We start from the raw sequence: 23,357 nt of genomic DNA on the forward strand, positions 1-23,357 counted from the left end.
ATCCTCAAAAATGTCATCGGATCCCTCTGAAGATAAGTCCGGATCAGGACCACGGGTAGCGGAGTCTGGAATGGAGGAAGGAGTAACAACAAGCGAAGCACTACCCTTTGCAGCCTGGGAAATAGCTGCAAAAGGATCACTAGTCGAAATCACTAGCGGCAGAACGGGAGAAGTAGTTTTGGCTTGAATAGCGGCGGGAGGAATAGCTCCCTCTGAAGGAGTGGGTCTCTCAGCAGGCGAAGGTGTAGTCTCATCAACCCCTTCAACATGAGTACCCTCTCTAGGTACCGGCTCAGCATAAGGGGTGGGAGTTTTGGCAGGAATCTTATGTGCAGTAGGAGGGGCAGGCGTCGCTAATACCGCCTCGGTCCCATCAAAAAAGCCTTCCATAGGCACACCCATGGAGGCGGAAACCTCCTCGGCGGTGGGGCGATATATGGACAGAGGCTCAGGCTCCTCCTAAAAAGAAAATTTTTGTTAAGTAAAAACAAAAAAGGGGGCAAAAGACCCGTGGCAGAGGCATGCGAAAAAGAAAGAAGAAAGAAGTGGAGAAAAGGGACTCACCTCAGACTCAGGATCATCAAGTAAAATGGGGCGGGTGACTGATGAATCTTCCTTATGCTTAGACTAAAAGGAAAGAGGTAGAAGAAATTGGCGAGTTAGCCGCAAGACAATTAAGAAATCTTGTCAAAAAAGGAAAAGGGGAAAAATAACTTACCCTCCGTTCAGTGGCAGAAACGGGATGAGGAGTAGTTTTCCTTTTGCTACCACGAGTCCTGCTAGCCAGCGGAGCACCTGCAGGAGGCAGTGGTGTGGCAGGCTTGGTTTTGCCAGCAGACTTGGTTTGGCAGGCGCTTTCTTGCTCGGTACAGAAAGATTGATTACCTTAACTTTTTTCTCCCAACCAGGGGGGTAGTCGTCAGCATGCCAAAACCATCCTTTCTTCTCTGCGTCCCATTCGAAAATGGCTGACCGGCTCTGTTTTCTAGCATACGCCACAACGGATTTAGAGGGAAGCAGCAGGCGAGGGTTAACCGAGGCAACCATGCCTAACCCTTCAGGAGGAATAAGGGAGAAGCCACGACTCCCTGCTAACTCAGCCACAAATGAATCCATCACTGCATGCCAGTAGCCGTGCATGGGAAAAGTGCAGACACCCTCCCTTAGCGAACCGGGGACTGTAACGGCGTTGAAACGCTTCTTCCAAAAGTCAAAGGCAGTCTGCCGCAAGAAAGGACGGACTGAAGTAGGAGCTCCCATGAGGGAAGAAATGTCGTCAGGGATGTCTTGATCCAATCCAAATTGCCTCCTCACCCGGTTGGCAAGATAGTGAACAAATCTAATGCCTTCATCAGCTAGATAGGGCAACCATTCGGCATTGGTAGCGGCAAGATAGGTAATTCCAGTTTCATCAAAGCTGACCAATGGGGTCGTAGTCCCAACGGTGTCAACAAACGAACCCATGACAAAGTCCGCACAAGTATAATCAGCACTCAAATTTCTATAGGCTCTCCAAGAGAAACCCACACCTTCATCAAAGGATTCAACCACAGAAAAGCCAATCGGCTTCAAACCAGACCAACGAAAAGCAAGCGGGAAATCAGATTCAAACCTGCCACAAAAATCGGTGATCACTTTCGGACAACTCTGGTACTTCTCTCTGGCAAACCAAGCAGGTCTACATTTCGTCAAGTATTGAGCACAACGCTCAAACAACCATTGCTGGAGTATAGTGCAATGAACGGAAGAAGTGACAATGTGGCAAGACCCGGCCTGATTCTCATCATTACGGAGGATATCTAACTGAACATACAAGTGCCCCAGGAACATAGGAGCCAGCGGTAGGCTCACCCCCGCAGATATTTTGATAGCCAAATGAAAATACAAAAGTTTTATGGCATAGTGGGGATGGGACCCAAAAACAAACTTGCAAAGCCAAAATGCAATAAAAGCCGCACCGCGGGCAGTAGCAGAAAACTTAAAGGAAGAACTCACCCAGTAGGACAACTTGGCATTTCCGGTCATCCTTTTCCTCAGTTCAACCTCAATGACCTCTTCCTCAGGAGAAAGCACTAAGGCGGCAGGATCGGTATCGCCGAGAATGGGCAAAAGCAATTGGTTAGCCACATCTTCGAGAGTCACGGTGAGTTCGCCGCACGAAAAGAAGAAGGTGTGGGTGGTGGTGCACCATCGCCGGACCAAATGACGGAGGTTATAGAGGTCCTGGAAGTTCGACAAGCAACGGGACGAGACTACGGCCTTCAAAACACCGGCTCGCTGCAACAAACCCATGAAACCCGTGTCGGAAAGCTTGCTGTTAACCCATTCCTTCCAACCCGAGGATGTGCCGGACCCAAACTCAAAATGAAGGGGTACAGGAAGCGAAACCCATTGGTGAATGGACAGATCGGGGATTGAAGATGTCAAAGGAGCCCAAGAAACATCGGGGTCTCGCCGAACAAGGGTAATCAATACACGACCCGGTGGCGGCGGTACATAGTCACCGAAGATTTTTGGGAAGTGAAGGTTAACTTCATACCAAGGGTTGAGTAAAGGAGCGCATTCGCTGTCAGGGTCGCGCTCCGTCTCCTCCTCAGCGGACCGCTCCGAATCGGAACTATCCACCTCCTCAGGAACGACAGGAGAATCGGAAGCCACCGCCTTTCCTTTGCGGCGGGAAAAGCTTTGACTTTTCACCGGCGACATGGTGATGAGGCTTAGTCGGAGAAGATGGGTATAGGTGTTTGAGAGGGAGAAAAAGAGTAAGAGACGGAGAGTGTGTGTTTTGGGAAAGGAAAGAGTTTGTGATTAAAGTGCAGAAGGATTCCTCCTTGAATACCCAGGTCATTAATATCAGCACGAAAGGAGGTGACGGGTCAGCCATCAGAAGGGAATGGAATTAATGAAGCGGCGGCTCTGTTTTGAAAATAACTGCCAAACTGGGAAATTCGAAGAGACAACCCTGTTCGCGGCAGGAAGGAGAATATATGTATGAATAAGAAGGGGTCCACAGCTTAAAAAAGACCTGCGAAAAAAAAGAGAAGAAGAAGAAAGATGAGAGAAGGGCAGAAACGCCTTTTCATTCACATATGAATCGCAGGAACATTTCATATGTTCAGGGGGTTAAATGTTGAGGGCCATTTGTGGAAGCCCAGTAGACAGAAAAGCCCAATTATGAGGGCCACAAAGAATTGACAAGATAAATAGCAAAGAACTCGTTAGGCCCAAGCGGCAGGAATAATGGATCACAGGCCCAACAAATGAATAAATGGCCCTTGAAAAGGCAAGCGGGCTCAAAGAAGCCAGGAAAGAAAGAAGTAGCATCCCATGGGCAGAGTATGAGGTAGAAAGGTGAGAAAGGGCTGTCGCAGGCCCAATGCAATTGTAAACTAAGAGAGTAAGGAGTTTATGGCAGGCCCATGAACTCCAAAGATAAGGATAAGGTTATTAGGCCGGGGAAGCCCAATGAAGTTAGTAAGAAGCCCATGGGAGTGTGGAATTAGCAAACGGGCCGAGGAAGCCCAAAGAAAGCAATCAGACCACGGATGTCCAAAGGAAAAGCCCAAAGGGACATAGGAGCCCATGAGTAAAAGCAAAACAGTGCCCACAATAGGCCACTGAGAAAAGGGATAAACGGCTGGCCCAAAAGGAGGTCCAGCAGGATTAAGTTATTACGGCAAGAATAACAGTTCAACATGGCAGGCAGTAAAGAAAATCAAAAGTGGGCCAAGGAAATGTGAAGCCCATTATCATACGAGGCTCAGCTCCTGAATGGAGCGAAAAAACCAAAGGAAAGCCCACATGAAAGGCCAGGAAAACGCAGACGGAGAGTCTCCAGGTCACGGCAGACACATGAGCAGCAGGTAGACTCTTGGACATATTTGAAAGAGAAGCACGCATAAGGCCCAGACACCACCAGCCTGTACCCAGCCAATATAGGACATGGTGGGGCCATGGGTCAAAGGTAAGAGGTAAAGGGGGGTATGGTTTGGTGGTGAGGAGAGGGGAAAAGATCTATTTACGGCTCCTGCCCAGCCTCTTTCGAGAAGTACGTCCTGCTGGGATGATAGACCACCCAAAAGAGGCAAGTTTGAGGGGGAACCGTTGGTGCATGCTCTGAGAGTAGAGAGGGAAAGCATTTATACCGTGGCAGGAAAGAAGTGCTACGGCAGGGGGAGAACTGAAACCTGCCTCTGTCTGGCAAAGGTGAGTGGCACACACCTCTGGTGGTCGGCAAGTATGCCCAGACCAGACAGAGGCAGTTAAGGGGCAAAATAATAAAACCTTGGTCGCAGCAGGCACTATAAAGAGGCTCTTGCCGTGCCCTGTGGGGGGAGATCAAAAAACATAGCATATTTTGGAGAATAAAAGGAAAGAACAGAGCAAGAAGAAAAGAAAAAGATAAGAAAGAGAACAGAAAAGAAAAGAAAAGAAAACTAAGGAAAACGAGAGTTGGTTCAATAGGGCATGCACCCATAGATCGATTTCTCTCTCTCCCCCTTCAAATCTTACCTTCTTCTAAAACGCAAACAAGGATTCTTTCTTTTGGGCAACAACCATTCAGGGCTGACTCCCTCAAAGCCATTAATCTCCACAGCAGGATCCTTTTCCTGGGGAGATTATTTGCATTGAGAAGAGGCGTTTTCTCCTCTTTGGCCTTGCCGCAGCAGACTAAGCCTAAAACTTAATTTATGACCATTTAAATTAGCCAGTATTATTTTCTTCATTCTTCTCTGTGATTGATATCATTATGACTGTAATCGTGCTTTATTAGCAGGGAATACATAGCCGTTTATTTAAATAAGTCTAAATACTCTGTTTTAGTTATTATTATATCTGCCTGCCGTAACTCGTCTGCAACAGTTCTGCTTGCCGTAAATTTGCTCCTGGCAGACAAGGCATAAGTTTGTGCACAAACCGGCCCAAGTTGAGTTACAATTGGACCGGCCCCAACTCCCTTACTCAGAAACACTAGGGCCCATCACCGCAGGAGGCAGCCCAACATACCATATCACACAAAAAAGGCCCCTACAGTTAGATGTATGTTAGTGTGCGTGTGAGTCTAGAATCCAAGTATTTGAATAGTTTTTAATAGGGTTAAGATATAGGACACAATGATGGGAGGCCAACTTTAGGGCTGAGTGATCTTGAATAGTAACTGTGGTTCTAGTTAGTTCAACTAGTAAAATTTTTGATAGTTGAATAAGAGATCTGGGGTTCAATCCGTGCCTACACCAAAAACTTATTGTTATCTTGATCTGATGATAAAGAGCTATTATCAGGAGTGGACGCCTAAGACCTTATAATTAATAGCATCAATAAAATAACTGACGTAGAAGTCACATTTTTTCTTTTCACCATTATATCCATTGGCATAATAGTTTAACTTTGTATGCATTTTTTTGAAACAAATAGAGAGTCGATATAGAACATGTAGGGGGGTTTTTAACACATAGTCATTGGGATCTAAAGAAGCATAGGTAGCAACTTGACCCTCCCTTTAGATGATACTTCTAGTTTAGTTGAACCTTTTCCAAGCAAAAGCAATGAGTATGGTGATAAACTTGTAGTTTTAAATTTTTTTTTTAACAGCGTTTATATATATATATATATATATATGAACCAAGGCGATCATAAACAACTCGAGCTCGACTCGATAAAAAACTTGTTCATGTTTGTTTGTTTATAAATAAGCCAAGCCTAAGCATTAGTTTTAGGCTCATTTAATAAAAAAGCCAAGTCCAAGCAAAAAAATTTGTTTGCGAACAAGCTCGTGAGTTATAAAGCTTTATACAAAACAATTCAAGCATAGACTCATATATATGTTTATATGTGTTAGCTAAATATACTCATTGTCTTAATAATGATATGGCCAACATGGAACCACTATCCATTACCTTAATTTTTTTCCTTCCCTCTAAACTGACCAAGAATCACTTTAGACTTTAGTTACATTTTAAAAAATAATTAATTAATTAAGTGGACCACATATAATACTTCCTCATCAATCATCTAATGTAAAATTATGAAACATGTTAGTATTTTCCCACTCATAATTGATACAAACAAGTATTTTTCTAGTTTTTCACCAACTAACATGAATGTAAAAATTGTATTTTGAACAATTGTTTTAACTGTAAACAAGGAAAGATGAATGAATGAATTTAATTATGTAAGTTTTTAATTTGAATAATGGCTAATCATAAGTAGGATTAGACGCATGATAAAATGAGTATAACATTTTCTTATTCTTTTTTCTTAATTTTAGAGATTTAAGCATTTGATAATGTAATTTTCTTAGATCTCAAGCTCAACAGCTTGACCTGAGCTCGAGTTTGAGCTTGATATTAAGTTTGAACTTGGCTTGGCTAATTAATCAAGCCAAGCCAAGCCAAACTCAAGCTTTTTGGCTTTCCTATGAGCTCAAGGTCAAACATTATTTTTAGGCTTGTCACGAGCTCGAGCCAAGCTTGAGCTTTTAACTTTTACTGACGAGCCAAGCGCTCAAGCTTGAACATGTACTATTTGGCAAAGCTTGGCTTATTTATAGCCCTATTTGGAGGCCTCACAATTTTTTCTACAAAATTATTTTGTTTTCTTTTAAAAAAAAAACTTTTTTTTTAATTAATTTTTAAAAATTTTAAAATACCTCATTAGTCTGTGCTTTTTCTCTAACTCTATCACAAACCCTAGCCCTAACCCTAACGCAATCTCTCTTATGGCTAGTTTGGATGAAGGGAGAGGGAGGAGGAGTAAAGTATAGCTAGTTGGAAATTGGTTGCGATTTTTAGCAAACATTACTCTCTCCCTCCCCCTCTGTCCAATATGGACATTAGAAACTGATTATATTCTCATCTTTGAACTCCCTTTCTCCTACTTCATGTCCTTGATCTCTCACTACTCAATTCAAAGCTAAACCCCACAACCAGACTATTCACCACATAACTAGAGACACACCCCTTCCCACACCCAAAATTAAAAATATTGATATTTAATAAGTTTCATATTAAACATCAATATCTTTCAATCCTTTTTTAGCAATGCTAGAGACACACACCTTCCCACACTAAAGTCCACACCATACTTATGTATCAATTCTTGATTGAATTTCAACTTTTTCAAATACATATGGTAGACTCAGAAGTTAATACATAAGTAAGATGCGATTGAATGTAGGAAGGAATATGTCTCTAGTTTTACTCATAAATTTTGTATGTCACATATAATGAATCATCTACCATCTCACAATCGTGATGTCCATAAAAGTTACTGAAATTCAATTAATTTTAAATAATTTTGAACAAGTATATTACTCAAAGTGTAATTTATAAATAAATAAAAAAAAACATATATTTTCAATTTTAAAGTTTACTGATAAGGGAAAAAAAATCAAGTTTATTGAATAAAATTTAGAAAACTTTTCAAATAAGGAAATGAATCAAAAAAAAGAAAAAAGAAAAAAAAAGAGCTGTTGTAAAAGAAAGTCCAACCGCCAAAACTGTTACCTTACGCGGGCGAGATTCCAAATATAAATGAGAAGTCTTTTTAGTCACGTCGTTGCCTTGCCTCTACACTACGCGTTTGCTCTTCCATTCTCAGCAACTTCCACCAAATATTCTCTCTCTCTCTCTCTCTCTCTCTCTCTCTCTTCTGGGCGAAAATGGCGAACCCTAATCTGACCGAGAACGGTGTCCTCGACTCGTCGGCGCTGATCTTTTTGGGGACCGGGTGCTCCAGCGCCGTCCCCAACGCGCGGTGCCTCATCCAGCCCTCCGATCCTCCTTGCGAGGTCTGCTTTCGGTCCTTGTCCGTACCGCCCGATCGTAACCCTAATTACAGGTACTACTACTTTGAAGTTGTACTTTCGCTTTGATTTGTTCCTAATTGTTGTAACTTAGATCTGGCATTGTGTATTCCAGGCTTGTTTTGTTTGGTAGCTTGTTAGCGTTCACTCGAGTTCAATGCTATTGTTGTGTTTTAGTGGTTGAATCCAGTGGTTGGTTGATCTTCCTTGTTAGAGCTCAAGTTTTTGAATTTTTTGATTTTTTTTTTTTTAAAAATTTTATATGACGTACTGAACGTTTCTAAAAAAGAGCCATTTGGACTTGCCTTTAGCCAGTAAAATCTACAGGAAACTGACCCCACCGTCTTAAACAGTTGCAGAGTAATCCAGGGGCTATTTTTGTAAACATATTCGTTATGTGGCTAAAAATGAAATATATTAGTTACGTGGAGAAATCGAGTTCCACTAGGAACTTAAAAAAAAAAAAAAAAAAAAAAATTCTTCTCTGGTGTGTTTGGATGGCAGGATTTGGGCACATGGATTTATATTTGGGTGGTTAAAATTCAAATACCTTGTTTGGATAGTTTACAAAGGGTCAAAGATTTGGATTTTGACAAATCCACCAAGGATTTTAAACCTTATAATCCTAGAATTTGAAATAACATCAAAACCCATAGAATTTTTTAGAAATTCATATGACATACTTAAATATTTATGGATTTGGAATCAAGGCATTTCAAATCCATCACTTTCAAATTCAAATCCAAGTTCAAGTATCCAAATGCAACCCTCAGGTTTTTCTCTATTGAACTTGAGTCTCTAAGGCTCGAGTGACTCTTCCAAATGACGCCATGTTACTAATATGTTTCATTTTTGGCCACAACGAATATGTTTGCAAAAATAGCATAATGGGCTAAAAAGGCCAGTCCAGGGACATTCACCATTGATGAGCTAAGCAAAGCTTCTGTTATTTGGAATTATAGAGAACTAAAACTTCCAATTATCTAGAATACAAATTGAGTTAGTTTGGGAGATTTATTTGTTCTTAGGAATAGCAAAAGGGTCGTAAAGTGATAGGACTCAAAACATGTAAGAGGATGTAATGAATCTGCTTCGGGTGCAGAGGGTTGCAAGATGAAATGATTTGTGGTAATGGAGAGTTTACGGGGTAGTCAACTTCCAAGAGAAAAAGATTGGGGATAATGAAGAGAACCTAGAAACTGGAAAGATAGTTGGGCAATTGACATAAACTTTCATAATGAAGAATAAGTAAATGCGTGCCTAGTGTATTACCAAACTAACATTGAGAAAGAAAAGTTAAAGACTGGTTCTTCAACCAACTAACAACTTATGCAAGTACTTGTAACAAACAAACTAACTTTCTTGGCTAGCCTTGCACTAGTTTTTTGATCCTAGCCTTATGTTTTGTCCTTCCACACGTGTATAGTTATGCTGTTGGGGCTGCTGTAGATGAATCTTAGGCTGGGTTGCAGCTTTGGGCTTACAAAGGACATGAGTTGATTGTGTGACTTTGATAGTAGGTATTCTTTTGATATGGTTTCTGTCCATGACTTGTGTAGCAATGTGTTGGATTATTTCTAACAATGTGGATTTACAGGTGCAATACATCCCTTTTGATTGATTATTTCCGTAGCGATGGTAATCACAGCTATATATTGATTGATGTTGGGAAGACGTTTCGGGAGCAAGTACTCCGGTGGTTTACTGTCCATAAGATTCCTAGAGTGGATTCCGTTAGTATTCTTTATCCACATTTTTCTCATGTTTATGATAATTACTATGATTTGTAGAACATGTATTCTATTAAAACATGACATTTTAGGTCTGTCGTAAGGACGCTATATTAAAGTATGCACCTCCATTCACCTATTGCATGCGTACAATTAATCTTCATAATCATATATATTTTTATATGTAATTTCCCAATTCCCAGCCACCCCCTTCCCCAGCTCCTGCATGCACATGAGGGTAAAGCAGGTCATGAATATAATTGACTCAATCACAGTGATTCTTTATGCCAAATGTTGAGCTTTATTGCTTGATTTTGAACTTTAGTGGGAAATTTTCTATTGTCCCGTAACTTTAGGAAGGGGGGGGGGGATTCAAATTTTTTCAACTGTATTCCTTTGTAATTGTTTAGGGGACTTCGTTGTGTTCTCCCTGTATTTCACCTCTTATCATTATTACTTATCAGTAAATAATGGCAGTCTTGGACAGTGTGTGTGATAATGGGAGTGCTGGAAGACCTTGTTGATTTACAACCACTTCCCTCTCTCGCTTACACTCTAGTAATAAATAGGCTTATTGAAGCTCTTAGTTTCCCTGCACACCCAAACATCTATGGCCCATTTTATTGATCTTTCATTGACATTTATGTCCTTTTTGTTTTGCTTTCAATTCTTTGTGAGTGATTAATTTGATGGATGATTATCATTGGCAATTTGGCATGATATTTTTGAGTTTGTACCTGGGCTATGATGTTGACATTTAGAACGGAAATTTGTTGATTTGTGATTTCTAAATCCATGCCAGTACATTATTGTTAATCGAACTTATAAAACACTTTTTCCCTCTGAACATATGTTTGGAACTTCTTTCTAACTTAATTCACTAACCCTTTGTGGTGTCACTTACACATACAGTGAAAGTTAGTCCGATTAACAGATGAAACAAATTTGTCAAGCATCACTTTAAGAACAATAATGCTTGAGCAATAGAATAGGTTGCAGATCTACTTTAAAAAAAAAAAAATAATAATAATAATAATAAATTAAAAAAAAAAAAAACAAACAAAGAATAGGTTGCAGCTCTAAAACTCTTTGATTGAAATGCATGTTTGGGCCACTGGAGATGTTATAACATGCTTTGCATTAGAGTTTCTATGCTGTAATCTGCTCTTTTAGGCTGCTGTTTATTTTATTGTGGATAAAATGTTGAATGAAATGAGCTGTGGACGTTTATGAATCTTAATTACTCTTAAATTGAAGAGAAATCCATTTATTCTTATTGCGGATTTGCATCTATTTTGCATGCCTGCTGGTAATTTTTTGAAAAATCTGAATTTTATTGATAACTGAAACCCTGCCCTTATTGGGATTATTACAACTTGCTTTTGGTTGAACTGCAGATTGTTTTGACTCATGAACATGCTGATGCAGTTCTTGGTCTGGATGATATTCGTATTGTGCAACCATATAGTCCTACAAATGACATTGATCCCACTCCCATATACCTATCTCAGCATGCAATGGAGAGGTACTTATATCTATTTTTTTCTTCTTTGTTTTTCCATCTTTAATTTTTGTATAAATTATGATAGGGTGCTCATTATTCAAGGTTGATTTGGCTCCACCCAGTTTTGCCTGTATCAATGGGATTACTTTAAATCTAAACCTCTCAAATTAATCTATGGATTTTGGAGTTTAGACATTTGTCAAATTTTAGTTGGATTGTAGTAGTTGAAAGGAAAATTATATTAAAGGAACAAACAAAAAAAGGTGTCAATCTTTTTGTAGAAAGGAATTGTTTTAATTCATAGTTTATCTCATTATATCTTTTTTGCTTTTGTGAGAAGGGGGAGATGTGTATACTATTTTTACATCAACTTTATCAATAGCTTTCAAATTGAACTTTAATATTTAGGATGTGATTATGATACATGCAGTAGTTGTACTTGTACCATGTGATGCATTGATGTTGTATTTCTGTCTTGGTTTTATAAACTTGGGGTTGAAAGTAGTTCAAGAGATCAGGTTTGAAGTTATTATGAAACTGAATGTCGTAGTTGATAATTGCAATCAATTTTTTGCTGGGTTTGGAAATGCAGTGCCCTATATTTTGTACTTTAGTCAAGATATGAAATTTTATGGCTTATTTAGTTTGTAATTTGATAATTTTGATTAATAAGTGCTTTTATCGCGTGTATGGTTTATCTACCATGTCAAGGTTCTGCCATTCAGAATGTGGTCACAACTCTTTTTGGGTTATTAATATGAGGGTAACCATATAATTCTTAGTATTTATTAGCTTTTATGTCTGTTATATTACCCCCTTTAAGAGAGACTTGGCCTCCTTATCAAGCCTTTGAAACATTTGATAAAATTAGAAAATGAGACTTGAAAACAATACATACCTGCCTTCAATATTTGGGCAGTCCTGGTGTTGTATTCCCCTTATTTGTATCCATTCTCATTATGTTCTTTCTTTGGAGGCCATATCCCTTAATGGAAGTGTTGGGCATGCCCCTTTTCATTGAGGAGACCCTTTGCAAGTGGAGAGAACTTTGTTATTTTCTAATTCTCAGCCAGTGAAGGATTTCCATGGTACCTTGGTAGGATCCTGCTTTTGGAGCCTTCATAATTCTCTTTGATGCATCTGCTTTACGTCTGAAAGTGACTTCTTAAAGAAAAAATTTTGAAGCATTAATCATTCTTTTATTTGGACTCTTTGTTTTACATTTGAGAAAGTGACTTCTTTAAAAGCATGCATTCCCTCTTAAGGCAATGGAGATGTGTGAGTTTGATGAATGAGTTTTGTCTTTGCATAAAATTGCTTGTCCATTTTAATAAATTATAAGGGGGCTTATTGCCTTCCTTTGTATGAACAACTCTCATGCATTTAGGAGGCACCAAGACACTATTTACTGCAGGACTATTGTAGCATGTATCATGATCACGATCAACTTGGTCCACTTGGGTTCTCAAATCTCATTGACCTATTGCTTCATGCTTATTATATTTTAGCGCCATTGGAAACATTTTTTTTTAATCTCTGATTCAATTCTATATAGAAGCAATACGATAGGTTAAACAAGTTTGTTCTACGGTCTGTAAGGCTTGAACAGATATTCCCCCTCCATTTCAGATGCCAAGGTAGACTTGTGTTATAATATCCTCATCAATGAGAATTTTGCTCTTGTGATCATACATGTTAAATTTAGAACCAATTGGATGCTTATATACAATTTATTTTTCTATATATTTTTACATATTACACCTGGGATCTTTTTTTTTTTTTTTTTTTTTTTTTTGAGAAGATTTTACACCTGTGATCTATCATAGTTAAGTTGCTTACAGGCCCAGACTACTGGGTTACTGACTCAACTAAGATGGAAAAACACGGTGGAACTTGTCTGGTTTCTGAATTACTTGAGCATCACGCTTATGTGCACTACATTTCCTAACAGAGAATTTATAATCAGGAAATCACTTGATGTAAAATGGTTTAGAATATACTAATATAACTTTCTGTTTAACTTTTCATGCTCCAAATTTGTACTATTACTTGACATATGTGTGTTATACCTATGAAACAGTCTTGCAGTGAAATTTCCTTACTTGATTCCAAAGAAACTAAAAGAAGGTCAAGAATTGAGACGGGTTGCGCAGCTTGACTGGAAGATAATTGAGGATGACTGTGAGAAACCATTTGTTGCATCAAGCCTAAAATTTGTTCCTTTGCCAGTTAGTTAGCTCCACATCTTTCTTAATCATTATATTTATACCCTTTTTTGTCTGTCTTATTAGTATCTTAATGCTTATATTTTAATTATAGGTTATGCATGGAGAAGATTACATCTGTTTGGGTTTTCTCTTTGGTGACAAGTCTAGAGTAGCTTATATATCTGATGTTTCACGCTTTCCTGCAAGCACAGAGTATGGTAAGTGTTGGATTATATGGAAGGAAAGAAATCTGAGGTTTTTTGAGGTACAAAGAGATAGGATGATTGGATCTTTATTTTATTGGATGTCATTAGTTGGGTGTAGACCTTCCAACCTGTGTGATTTTCTGGATGCTTTGTAATTTTTTCCATGGAGCTTTTAGGTATATGGTATTTATACTTGTTCTTGTTGAATCTGTTTCTTTTTTCTTTGTTTATTTATTTTTTTTCATATAATTCCTTTTACTTATCAAAAAAGTAGTTTTATCAACTAAGGGTTCCCCTTTTGAGCCATACATTGTCAATGTATTTGGAATACTTTATCTAACAATAATCTGTGGACACGTTTGTAGCAACTCCTGCTTTTGACTTGTTAGAATGACTTGCATATCTGTAGGTAGCTATTGTATATGACAATCCAAAACTTTTTTTTCATAGTGAAATGATGTTGATTAAGCACACTATTGACATTTTCTTGTGAAGGAAAATTGGAAGAAAAATGGGGGTGCATATGGGAGACAGTTGGGTCACTTTGAGAATGGTTATCCAACTAAATACATCATTATAGAAAAATTTAAGCCACATCAACCATTTTTGTCATGGAAGTGTCACCTTGATTAGTGCTAGACCAACATTGAAATCACTTCTTCAGGGACATGGTTGCAACTTTTTGAGTTTCTAGGACCAAATTGGACCAACCTTAAACTTTAGGGACCAAAGGTTTAATCTAGAATTCTCATGGACAAATTTTGGTGGCTTATTGACATTAGAAGTGTTGTGTCATTCTAGACAAACATTTATTTTAACATGATTCATTTTAATCTATGGTCCAATTGGCCTAGTAGTATTCTGCCTTCGTTTGTGGGGTTAGGTCCGGGGATCGATTCTCCTTGACCTTCACTTAGCAAAAGAACATGGCTTATTGTTATCAATGGTTTATGTTTCTTCTCTGGCTGAAGGCAAATATTATGCTTGCTTTCCGTACCTTTTTAGCTTTAAATTATTTGAGTCTTTTTGTTTTGTAATAATATTCTCTTCTTACTTATAAAAAAAAAAAAAAAAAGTCTTTTTGTTTTTTATGAGTTATAGTTGTTATGGATTACTTGATCACTAATAAAATAAATAAATGCAGGGATGTCCAAAACACCCCTCCATGATCCCCAAGAATTAGTATAGAAAATGGGTAACTTTCTTTTCACATGCAGAAGATGGTGACTGTTGACCTATAAGTATTGCTTTTTTTTTTTTCTGCACATAGTAAATGTAAAATTTAATGGTTTATGATTCGTGTCAATGGCTGATTTTGTGCCCTTGGTTCAAAGATTACAAGTTATTGCATCTGTCTCTTTTAACTTTTCTTGCAAAAGGAATGATCATATTTTGTGTTCTGTACCACTTGTGTCTATATACTGGAAGTTTTGTATTTATCTACATATATTATTCTTTAAGTTTTGTGACATTTATTAGGCACTAGTGTAAAAAGAATTATCATTTGTGATAATGTGTCCTCTAATCTATGTAACCTTGATCTTTGGTTTTGTAGTTATTTCAAAAAGTGGGGCTGGACAGTTGGATCTTATTATATTGGATACACTATATAAGGTTAGTCAAATCTTTTTCATATACTCATAATGGGTAGAGGATCAACTAAACACATCATTAACGTTGAATTGGAGGATACGCATGAAGTTTAATGAAAAGATATGCACAATGGAAATCCGGACACTTAAATAGACAATTTTTAAGGAAAATGTTTGTGGGCATTTTTTTTTCTTTTCATCTATGGTTAAAGATCAACTGGAACTCCTTCCCTTATAAGAGTATGGTGGAGGGTGAGGTCATGGGTTCAAGACCCACCATGAGTATGTAACCTACCAATAAAAAAAAAAGTTTTACACTTGTACTCCCCCCCACCTCTCCTTGGGACCAGCCACGGCCTTCCACATTTTACTAGTCTTTGTGTGTGTGTTATATTCGATGTAATTTCCCCTTTTGGGAAGATGATGGAGAATGTGTGGGTGGGAAAGCAAGAAAATAAGAAAACAAAAGAAAACCCTAAGTTTTACCACTTAAGGGTGCTTGGAATCACCAACCGAAAATATTTTTATTCAAAATGCTTTACTCAAAACATTTGTGGAGTGCCCTTTTATTAAGCTCCAAAGATTACTATCAGACATCAATACACTGTAAATCACTCAATAGCAATAAAAGTAAGTGTTCAAATTTTAAAAATGTCAACTGGTAAAATGAGAATCAATCAAAAACAACAAAGTCTGAAATAAAGGGGTAGTAAATGGCGTCCCCAATATGGAAACTATGGAGAAAATCCTTGCATCCATGCTCTGTGTTTGCACCAGCTCCCCTGGGGTAGGAGCAACTCAACCCTGTCGAGTAAAGTCCTGGGTGTTCTTGTAGCAAGTCAATCAATAGGAAATGAATCCCCATCATCCAGCCATAAGGTTGCCGGGTGAGTGCTACGTCATCTCCGTCTCTCGTAAACTCGCGTGATAGATGGGTGATATCCATGCCATTTTGGTAGTGCTCAAATGAATCTGGATCAAGCTGCTGTAGTTCATCTCTGCTAATCCAAGTGCAGTCTAAGCCCTGAATAGTTCCATCCCTAGTGAAAACAAATTACTCATCCAAAATAGCATCAATAGATTCTTTATGTGCCCTGATTAGAAGTTGATGCAGAGCATGTGGGAGGGAAAGCAAAAAATAAATAAAAAGAAAGTCCTAGGCTTCATACCTAAGGGTGCATGGAATCACCACTAAGCAATAAACAATTCTAACCATAAAATATTTTCATTCAAAATGCACTACTCAAAAGGTTTGTGGAGTCCCCTTCTAATAGGCTCCAAAGATTACATTTAGACATTAGTACGTCATAAATCACTCAATCACAATAAAAGCAAATATTCAAAATTTTGAAAATGTTAACTGGTAAAATGAGAAATTATCTGAAGCAATAAAGTCTGGAATAAAGTGGTAGAAATGGTATCCCCAATATGGCAACTATGGAAAAAAAATCCTTGCATCCTTGCTCTGTATCCACACCAGAAGAGCATTGTCCCCTTTAAAGTAGGTTTTTAGTTTTCATCCCCATTGTTAGTTTTATGTTTGTGATTTGTTCTTTTGTCAACTGAAGTTGATGAATAACTCTTTTGCTTTTACCATTTATGGCTGTTCTTGATGCATTTACAATTACATACAAACAATGTAATGCACAGCTTTATATGTATCTGCTATACCCAGTGCACGGCTATAACATAAATGAATCTGCTGGAATTATTACATATCTATGATGCAGCATAAATGCTATCTTCAAGTATTGCAGTTTGACAACACTCAATGCTTGATCATTAATGCTACAGTGCACATCTTCAACCAATTGATTTACTCCGCCTGGTTGTCTTGACCATTAATTCACCTTGTCAATGCTCTTTGTGCAATCTATTAATTATTATGACATCTTTTTATTGAGATTACATGAAGAATTTCTAACTTGTTGTGAGTGGACCCCACACTCCACTCACATAGGAGTTAACCCAACAAGTGTGTAACCCACCCCTATGTGAGTGGGGTGTTATATATCCCCATCATACAAATACCACCTCATTGCTGTGGTCTTCATTTCTTACAAAGTAAATGACTAACTTAAGAGAGGCATATTCAACACTCTTGCTGTTTCTATTTGTTACCTTATGCATATGACTTGCCAAGAAAATTTAAATGTATGTTGTCGAGGTTCATAAAATCAAAGACACTGATATCTATGTTTGATATCAATTTCTAAAGATTAAGTTTATTTATAAAATCAGAAAATGGTAAAGAGATAATAGTGAACAAGTCACAGCAGAATCATGTGTTGCACAACAATCAAGTATGTGATGTGGGTAGTCAAAGCATGTCAGTATGCATGTAGAGAACATATCCAATGGAGTATGTTCACAGATAGATTGCAGGACAGACAACATAATGATAAGGTAAGTTATGTATACACTAAATAGGTTTATTGCAGTTCTACCTGCACATATTTTCTATTAGTTTATGTTTATATGGTAACTTTTTTGTTTTTGTTTTTGATAAGTATGTTTATACAGAATAACTTGACTATGATCACCGTTTTGCATAACAAAATTGTAGTTTGTTTAAAAAGAATTCCTTTCACCATTTTTTTTTTTTTTGGGGGGGGAGGGGTAGATGGGGGTAAAAATGGTAAGAGTTGATTAATTTAACATGTATCTTAATATCTCAATATGTCTCTTGATATTTCCATTGACGTCTAGTTGGCATTGATAAATTGCAAGATAGACAATGACATTATCTGTTGGCAAGAAATGTGATTTTTGAAACTCTGGCCCCATAATCATCTATAGTACTAAAAGCGACTTGCTCCAATCTTTTCATTTAATAATTAGTCTTATTTATATTTTGCTTTGCCTTTCTTCTCATTGCAGGAAGGATCCCATAATGTCCACTTTTGCCTCCCACAGGTCTGTTTACATTTTCACAAATAAAATTTTTATCTGACTTCCCTAAAGGACATATTCTTTTTTGATTTTTTCCCCCTTAAGCACATAATCTGCTAATATCACATTAACTAATTTTGCAGACCCTTGAAGCTTTGAAGAGGATATGCCCTAAGCGAGCCCTGTTAATTGGAATGACTCATGAGTTTGATCATCACAAGGACAATGAATTTCTAATGGAATGGTCTATAAGGTACAAAATTCTCTCTTTTTTAGAAGTGAATCACAATGTAACTGGTCCAAATGCATTTAAGTAACAGCCTGACTTGGCTGTTAACCTTTAATGTGTATTTAATATAGTTTACCAGTTTCTTGTTTCACTATGGAGCTGGACCTAGAAAGTTGAAAGACCCCATGGAATTGGGGGATTGAGATTTTATTCTGCACTCTATCTGTAGATGCTGGAAATATTATAAAGTAAGACACTCATATTCAGTTTTTCCATTTAATGTGTTTAGGGAAGGAATCTCTGTGCAGCTTGCGCATGATGGTTTGAGAATACCCATAGACCTATGATAAGGTGAGGAAATGCCCTTAAAACTAAAATTTCTCTTCTTCTTATTTTATTATACTATGATCATAATTATTTAGTTAGAAATTTTTTTATGATACATGAGTTGAATGATGCGGCTTCTGAGTTCTTGGCCGCATGAACAAGCTTTTAATCACATCAACCCCTACAAAGTTAGTCTTTCATTGCCTTATTGGATTTCAGTTTACTAGTCAAATTAGGAGTCCTTATACTCTTTTTTCTTTTTTCCCTTTTTTTTTTTCTTTCTCTTTTGGTAATTAATGGAAATTTATTCAAATCATAAAAAAATAGAATGACTTCATACGGTTGACATTCAATCCGATAACGTTTTAAAAAAGAAAAGTTTTAGGTTTGCTATTGTCCTTTCAAAATCCACAAAGCTCCGATTGTTTCTCTCCCGCCAAATGCACTACATTAAACAATGAGGGACTGCCTTTTAGATAACACCATTACGATGACAACCAAAGTTTCCTCTCTAGAATGCTAGGAGTCCTAATTCCATTTGTGCTCAATATACTTAAAGAGTATATGGAGTCTATTAATAGAAAAGTTGAGTGTTGAATGTTGAGGCATGTTGGTCTTAGAGTGCTCAATGCTCATTTCTCATTTTCCCTTCCCTTCTCTATTGTATTTGATATTCTGTCACTATTCATGTGTATTGTTCATGTGCACTGCTCACAGCTTGTGGGTATATTCAACTCCAGTTTCCTCTCATCTCTTTTGCAACCCATCAAATCAAAATTTTTTTATGCCCTACTCAACCCTAGACATTCTTGAAACTTAACCCTTCTTTCTAAGGTTCTAAACTCTAAATCCACAAATTCTCCTAACCCTAGATCTACTATACTACAAGCACACGTTAATTGATTTTTGAAATCTATCCTACGTCACACATATAACACGTGCAAAATGTAACACCTCATTCTAGTTATGTATCATTAGAAAATTGGTCTAACTGCTCTCTGCTTTGGTCTTGGTTTCTATTTTGTCTGTGTCTTGTTGTTTTTAGCAATGGAAACCTCAAAGTTTAAGAACTATTGTATTCTCCACCTTTCATCACATGTCTTTACATAGATGGAGGCATGGTCATCAAATTGCAATCCGGACCGGAATAAAATTGTTCATACATTAGAATCAGGGTAGAGTCTCATGTTGGATCGCGTAGGATTGCGATCCAGTGTCGATTCTGGATGATTCTACCACAGGCCCAAATCAAACCTCTTTCAGCCAAAATAACAAAATCCTTTATCCACACTATGCTTCTCGACATAGCTAACAAATCCATTCACACATACCAACTTCAATTTTCAAGAAGAAAAAGAAAAATCATAAGCCTGGAGAGAGAGAGAGAGAGAGAGGCCCAGATGGTGATGGTAGTATGGACAGACGGCCTCTTGCATGTCGATGGTCTTGACAAAGATGCACTTATCGGAGGGAGCGTTGATCACCGATAGCTTTTTGCCACTGACTGAAGGATGCCTTTTGTAGCTTCAGCTTTATGCCCTTTACTCCTCTGCTTTTCTTTTCTTTTTTCCCCTTTTTTCTCCACTTCTTTCTCAATTGCTCTGTGCTTTCTTTGCACTTGGTCTTGGAGGGTGGCTTGAAATTAGGAGCCAGATGTGTGATAGACTTTATCAGTGATGATGGTTTTATTTAGGAGTAGCTTGTAGTGGAAGCCGCGTATGTCAATATATAGATGTCATAAGACAAAAGGAGTTGATTTTTTTTATTTTTTCTTAAAACTGTATAAACTATATAAAACTTGACTAATAATAATAGTTGATGCCAGATCATGTCTTGATGTAAATGATGGTTTAATTTATGCCTTGGGTTGAGATTTAAATATATATAAATATATATTGTAAATTATCAATATATAATACATATCTATATCTGGTTAATGGATTGATTATAAAATATATATATACTTGCCTTTATATATCATTTATGTCAAAATTCCCCTTTTTTTTCTAATGATTCTTTAAAATATATTGTAAATTATGATTACTAGTATTTATTTATTTATTTTTAAAGAAAGTAGAATCCTAAGATCCTTGATCTGATTCTATGACCTAATTTACGGGACCCTCTCACCAATCCTACGTAGGACCTCGATCCTGACAACTTTGGATGGAGGAGAGCACACATGAGTTTTTTTTTTTTTTTTTTTTCGTTATGATTAAAATGCCTAAGAGAGGCAACATGTTTTACAAGTGACTTTTTCTCCTTCCTCTTTGATTCCATTATTTCAGATCTACAACTAAGCTCACCACCATCCCCACTGCAAACCCACAACCACATGGTCAATCATGCTCCATGGAGACCTTAAAGAAACACACAAATTTTAATCATATCCTAATAGATAGGACCCATGTACCTCATCGCATTAAAGACCTCACTTGTGCACAGTTTAGCTTGGTTCTTTGTACATAATTAAATTTAACCACTGCACAGAGCACACACAAACACAACTTGATTTGATGACTAGTGTAATATTAACACCAGTCACTAGTATAAAATTTATTTGGACTGCACCAAATGTCTTTGAAACTAGTGCACAAGTTGGTAGTTCTCTTGTTTTAAAGTTGTTTCATCTATAATTTCTACTGGCACTGGGTGGAAAAAGAAGAAAAGCCAAAATTTAATGAATATCTTTTCTACTTTTTTGTATGTAGGTTAATGCATGAACCTTGAATTAAGATCAGATATATACTTACAGTTCCCAGCCCAAATTGATTGGAGGAAACTAAGGCAATAATGTTTGAGTCATCTATATGTATTTTCAAGAGCAAGGTCCGAAGAATTAAAACAATTATATGGAGGGTAGTGCAGAAATTGATTTTTGATTCACATGCTAGAGGCAGAAGGTTATGCTTTCAGAACTGGTATTAGGAAGGACCTTATAATGTATTTCCAAGCAATTAATCTGTCATGCATTTATCAAATGAGAAAAGTGTTAAGATGCAAAAGAGAAGTGAATATCTACATGCAGTAAACCAAGAACTCTGAGTTATGTCACAGGATGACAATAATGTTGGACAAAGAATATTCCACTAGACATCTTTTAATTTCGATTAATATGTCAGGTACAAGTCGATGGCTTGAACGAGTACTTGTTTGATAGCTAATGTTTTATGAACTTCTAGTTGGATGCCTTGGTGTTTAGATCATTTTGGGTTCTATGCTCATGACGGGTTGTAAAAAAGTCTTATTTTTATTTCCAAGGGTTGCTAAGCTTGCTATTGCGTCAGTACCAATACAAGCCTTTAGCAATTAGCTTGATGCACTTGATTTGCATTCCGGGGAAAGTTATGGGATGGGCTTGCTTATTATCCCACAAAAACTATGCTTTAGGCTTTAGCTGATGAAGGGGTAAATAAACTATTGGCCTGCAACGGATGGTGGAAATATAATCAATTCTATGTAATTGTTATGAGAAATACTATGTCTTCAACATTTTTATAATACTTTAATGACAAATTCTAAGTGGCAAGTTGTTAGTTGTTACTAATGGGCAAAAGAGTAATTTCAATGATTAGTTTAAATTAAAACCAATAACAAGTTACTACCTAAGATTTGTTTTTAAAGTGTTGTGAAAATATTACGGACAAAATGCTTCTCAATTTATATGGAGGACTGCAAGGAAAGTTCCTTGCCATGTACAATCACAACAGTATGTTCATATTTTCACAATGGTCGGGCAAATTAGCCACACATAAATGTTTCCAACATGTAGTCTAATGGAACAATTGTTTTTTGTTAAGGTAACATGTGGTGATTGGTATATGGTAGAAATAGTGTTAAAGATACACTCATATGAAGATGATATTCTACTAATCAAAACTTGTTATATCTGTAAGTTTTGAAAAAGTTTGTTCTTAACAATACTGTTCTGGCATATATTACCATTGAGAGGAAAAAAAAATTGTTGTTGTTGTTGTTGTTTTTTTTTTTTTTTTTTTTTTTTTTTTTTGGAGTGGTCTATTATAATTATGTATATAAAGATTAGGGGTGCGCAAAAAACCAATAAACCGAAAAAACTGGCTAAAACCGGCAGAACCAAGTCCAATTTTTCGGTTCAATTTCGATACGATTCGGTTTCGAGTTGAATTTCTTGAAATCGAAATATTTTGGTTTTGGTGCTGGATTTTTTCACCCCGAAACCAACTGAATCAACTGATATATAGAGGTTTATGTAAGTTTAAAACATAATAGTGTGAGTAGCTTAGTGGAATGACACACGTGTTTCAGCCACTTATTCACAGGTTTGAGCCTTCGCCCTACCCATTTTGAGTTTTTAAAAAAAATTTGAACCTTAGCATCTTATATGTTATAAACTTGAAACCCTAATAGTCTACAACTCTCATTCCAGCCACCTCTCCCCCAATTTTCTCTCCCTATCACAAACACATATTGTAGGAATTCAAAAGTTTGGGGCCCAAACCCACTTAGAATAGTGGGGCCTGTACCACCAAATTAGGCCCAAACAAATAGAATTTATAAAGAGAGTGGGATAAACAAGTCCGTGTTCGAGTCCTAAGATTCAAGTAAGAAGGAATCGGTTAGAAGAGAAAATCAAGTAGTATTAATGTTTTCCTCAAGCTAGCTTGAGGACATAATTCTTACACAAAGATATGCACTCTCCTCTTTCTCTTTTTCCTATTGTTCTTGTTCTAATCTCTTTTTCTTAATTTTTTCCTAGTCCCTTCATCTGGAAGTTCTCTTCCTTTATATACTCCTATGTTTCCTGCATCCTAACCTTCCATCTGCATCCTTCTAGGTCCTCTTTAGGACACTTGTCCCATCAAACTCCTATTGAAGGTATTAGAA

The 23,357-nt window shown here is 37.2% G+C and overlaps 1 protein-coding gene across 2 annotated transcripts; it reads left to right on the forward strand.

Annotated features, from left to right (window-relative positions):
- The first annotated feature begins 7,506 nt into the window (after nt 1–7,506).
- On the forward strand, nt 7,507–21,692 carry LOC126726586 (putative hydrolase C777.06c). 2 transcript variants are annotated; one of them, XR_007655997.1, is made up of 11 exons: nt 7,507–7,839; nt 9,402–9,537; nt 10,932–11,059; nt 13,119–13,266; nt 13,358–13,463; nt 15,007–15,065; nt 17,924–17,959; nt 18,079–18,188; nt 18,454–18,515; nt 18,613–18,679; nt 21,203–21,692. XR_007655997.1 is itself a non-coding variant. In XM_050431869.1 (10 exons), the coding sequence occupies exons 1-9, from the start codon at nt 7,661–7,663 to the stop codon at nt 18,509–18,511; spliced, it is 960 nt and encodes a 319-aa protein (XP_050287826.1). In that variant the 5' UTR covers nt 7,510–7,660; the 3' UTR covers nt 18,512–18,515; nt 21,203–21,692. The 2 variants fall into 2 exon arrangements, 1 of the variants encoding a protein (XP_050287826.1); XM_050431869.1 differs by lacking the exon at nt 18,613–18,679 and having other exon boundaries at nt 7,510–7,839.
- The last annotated feature ends 1,665 nt before the right edge of the window (nt 21,693–23,357 follow it).

Source organism: Quercus robur, chromosome 5 (genome assembly GCF_932294415.1).
Source record: "Quercus robur chromosome 5, dhQueRobu3.1, whole genome shotgun sequence".
Lineage (NCBI taxonomy): Eukaryota > Viridiplantae > Streptophyta > Magnoliopsida > Fagales > Fagaceae > Quercus > Quercus robur.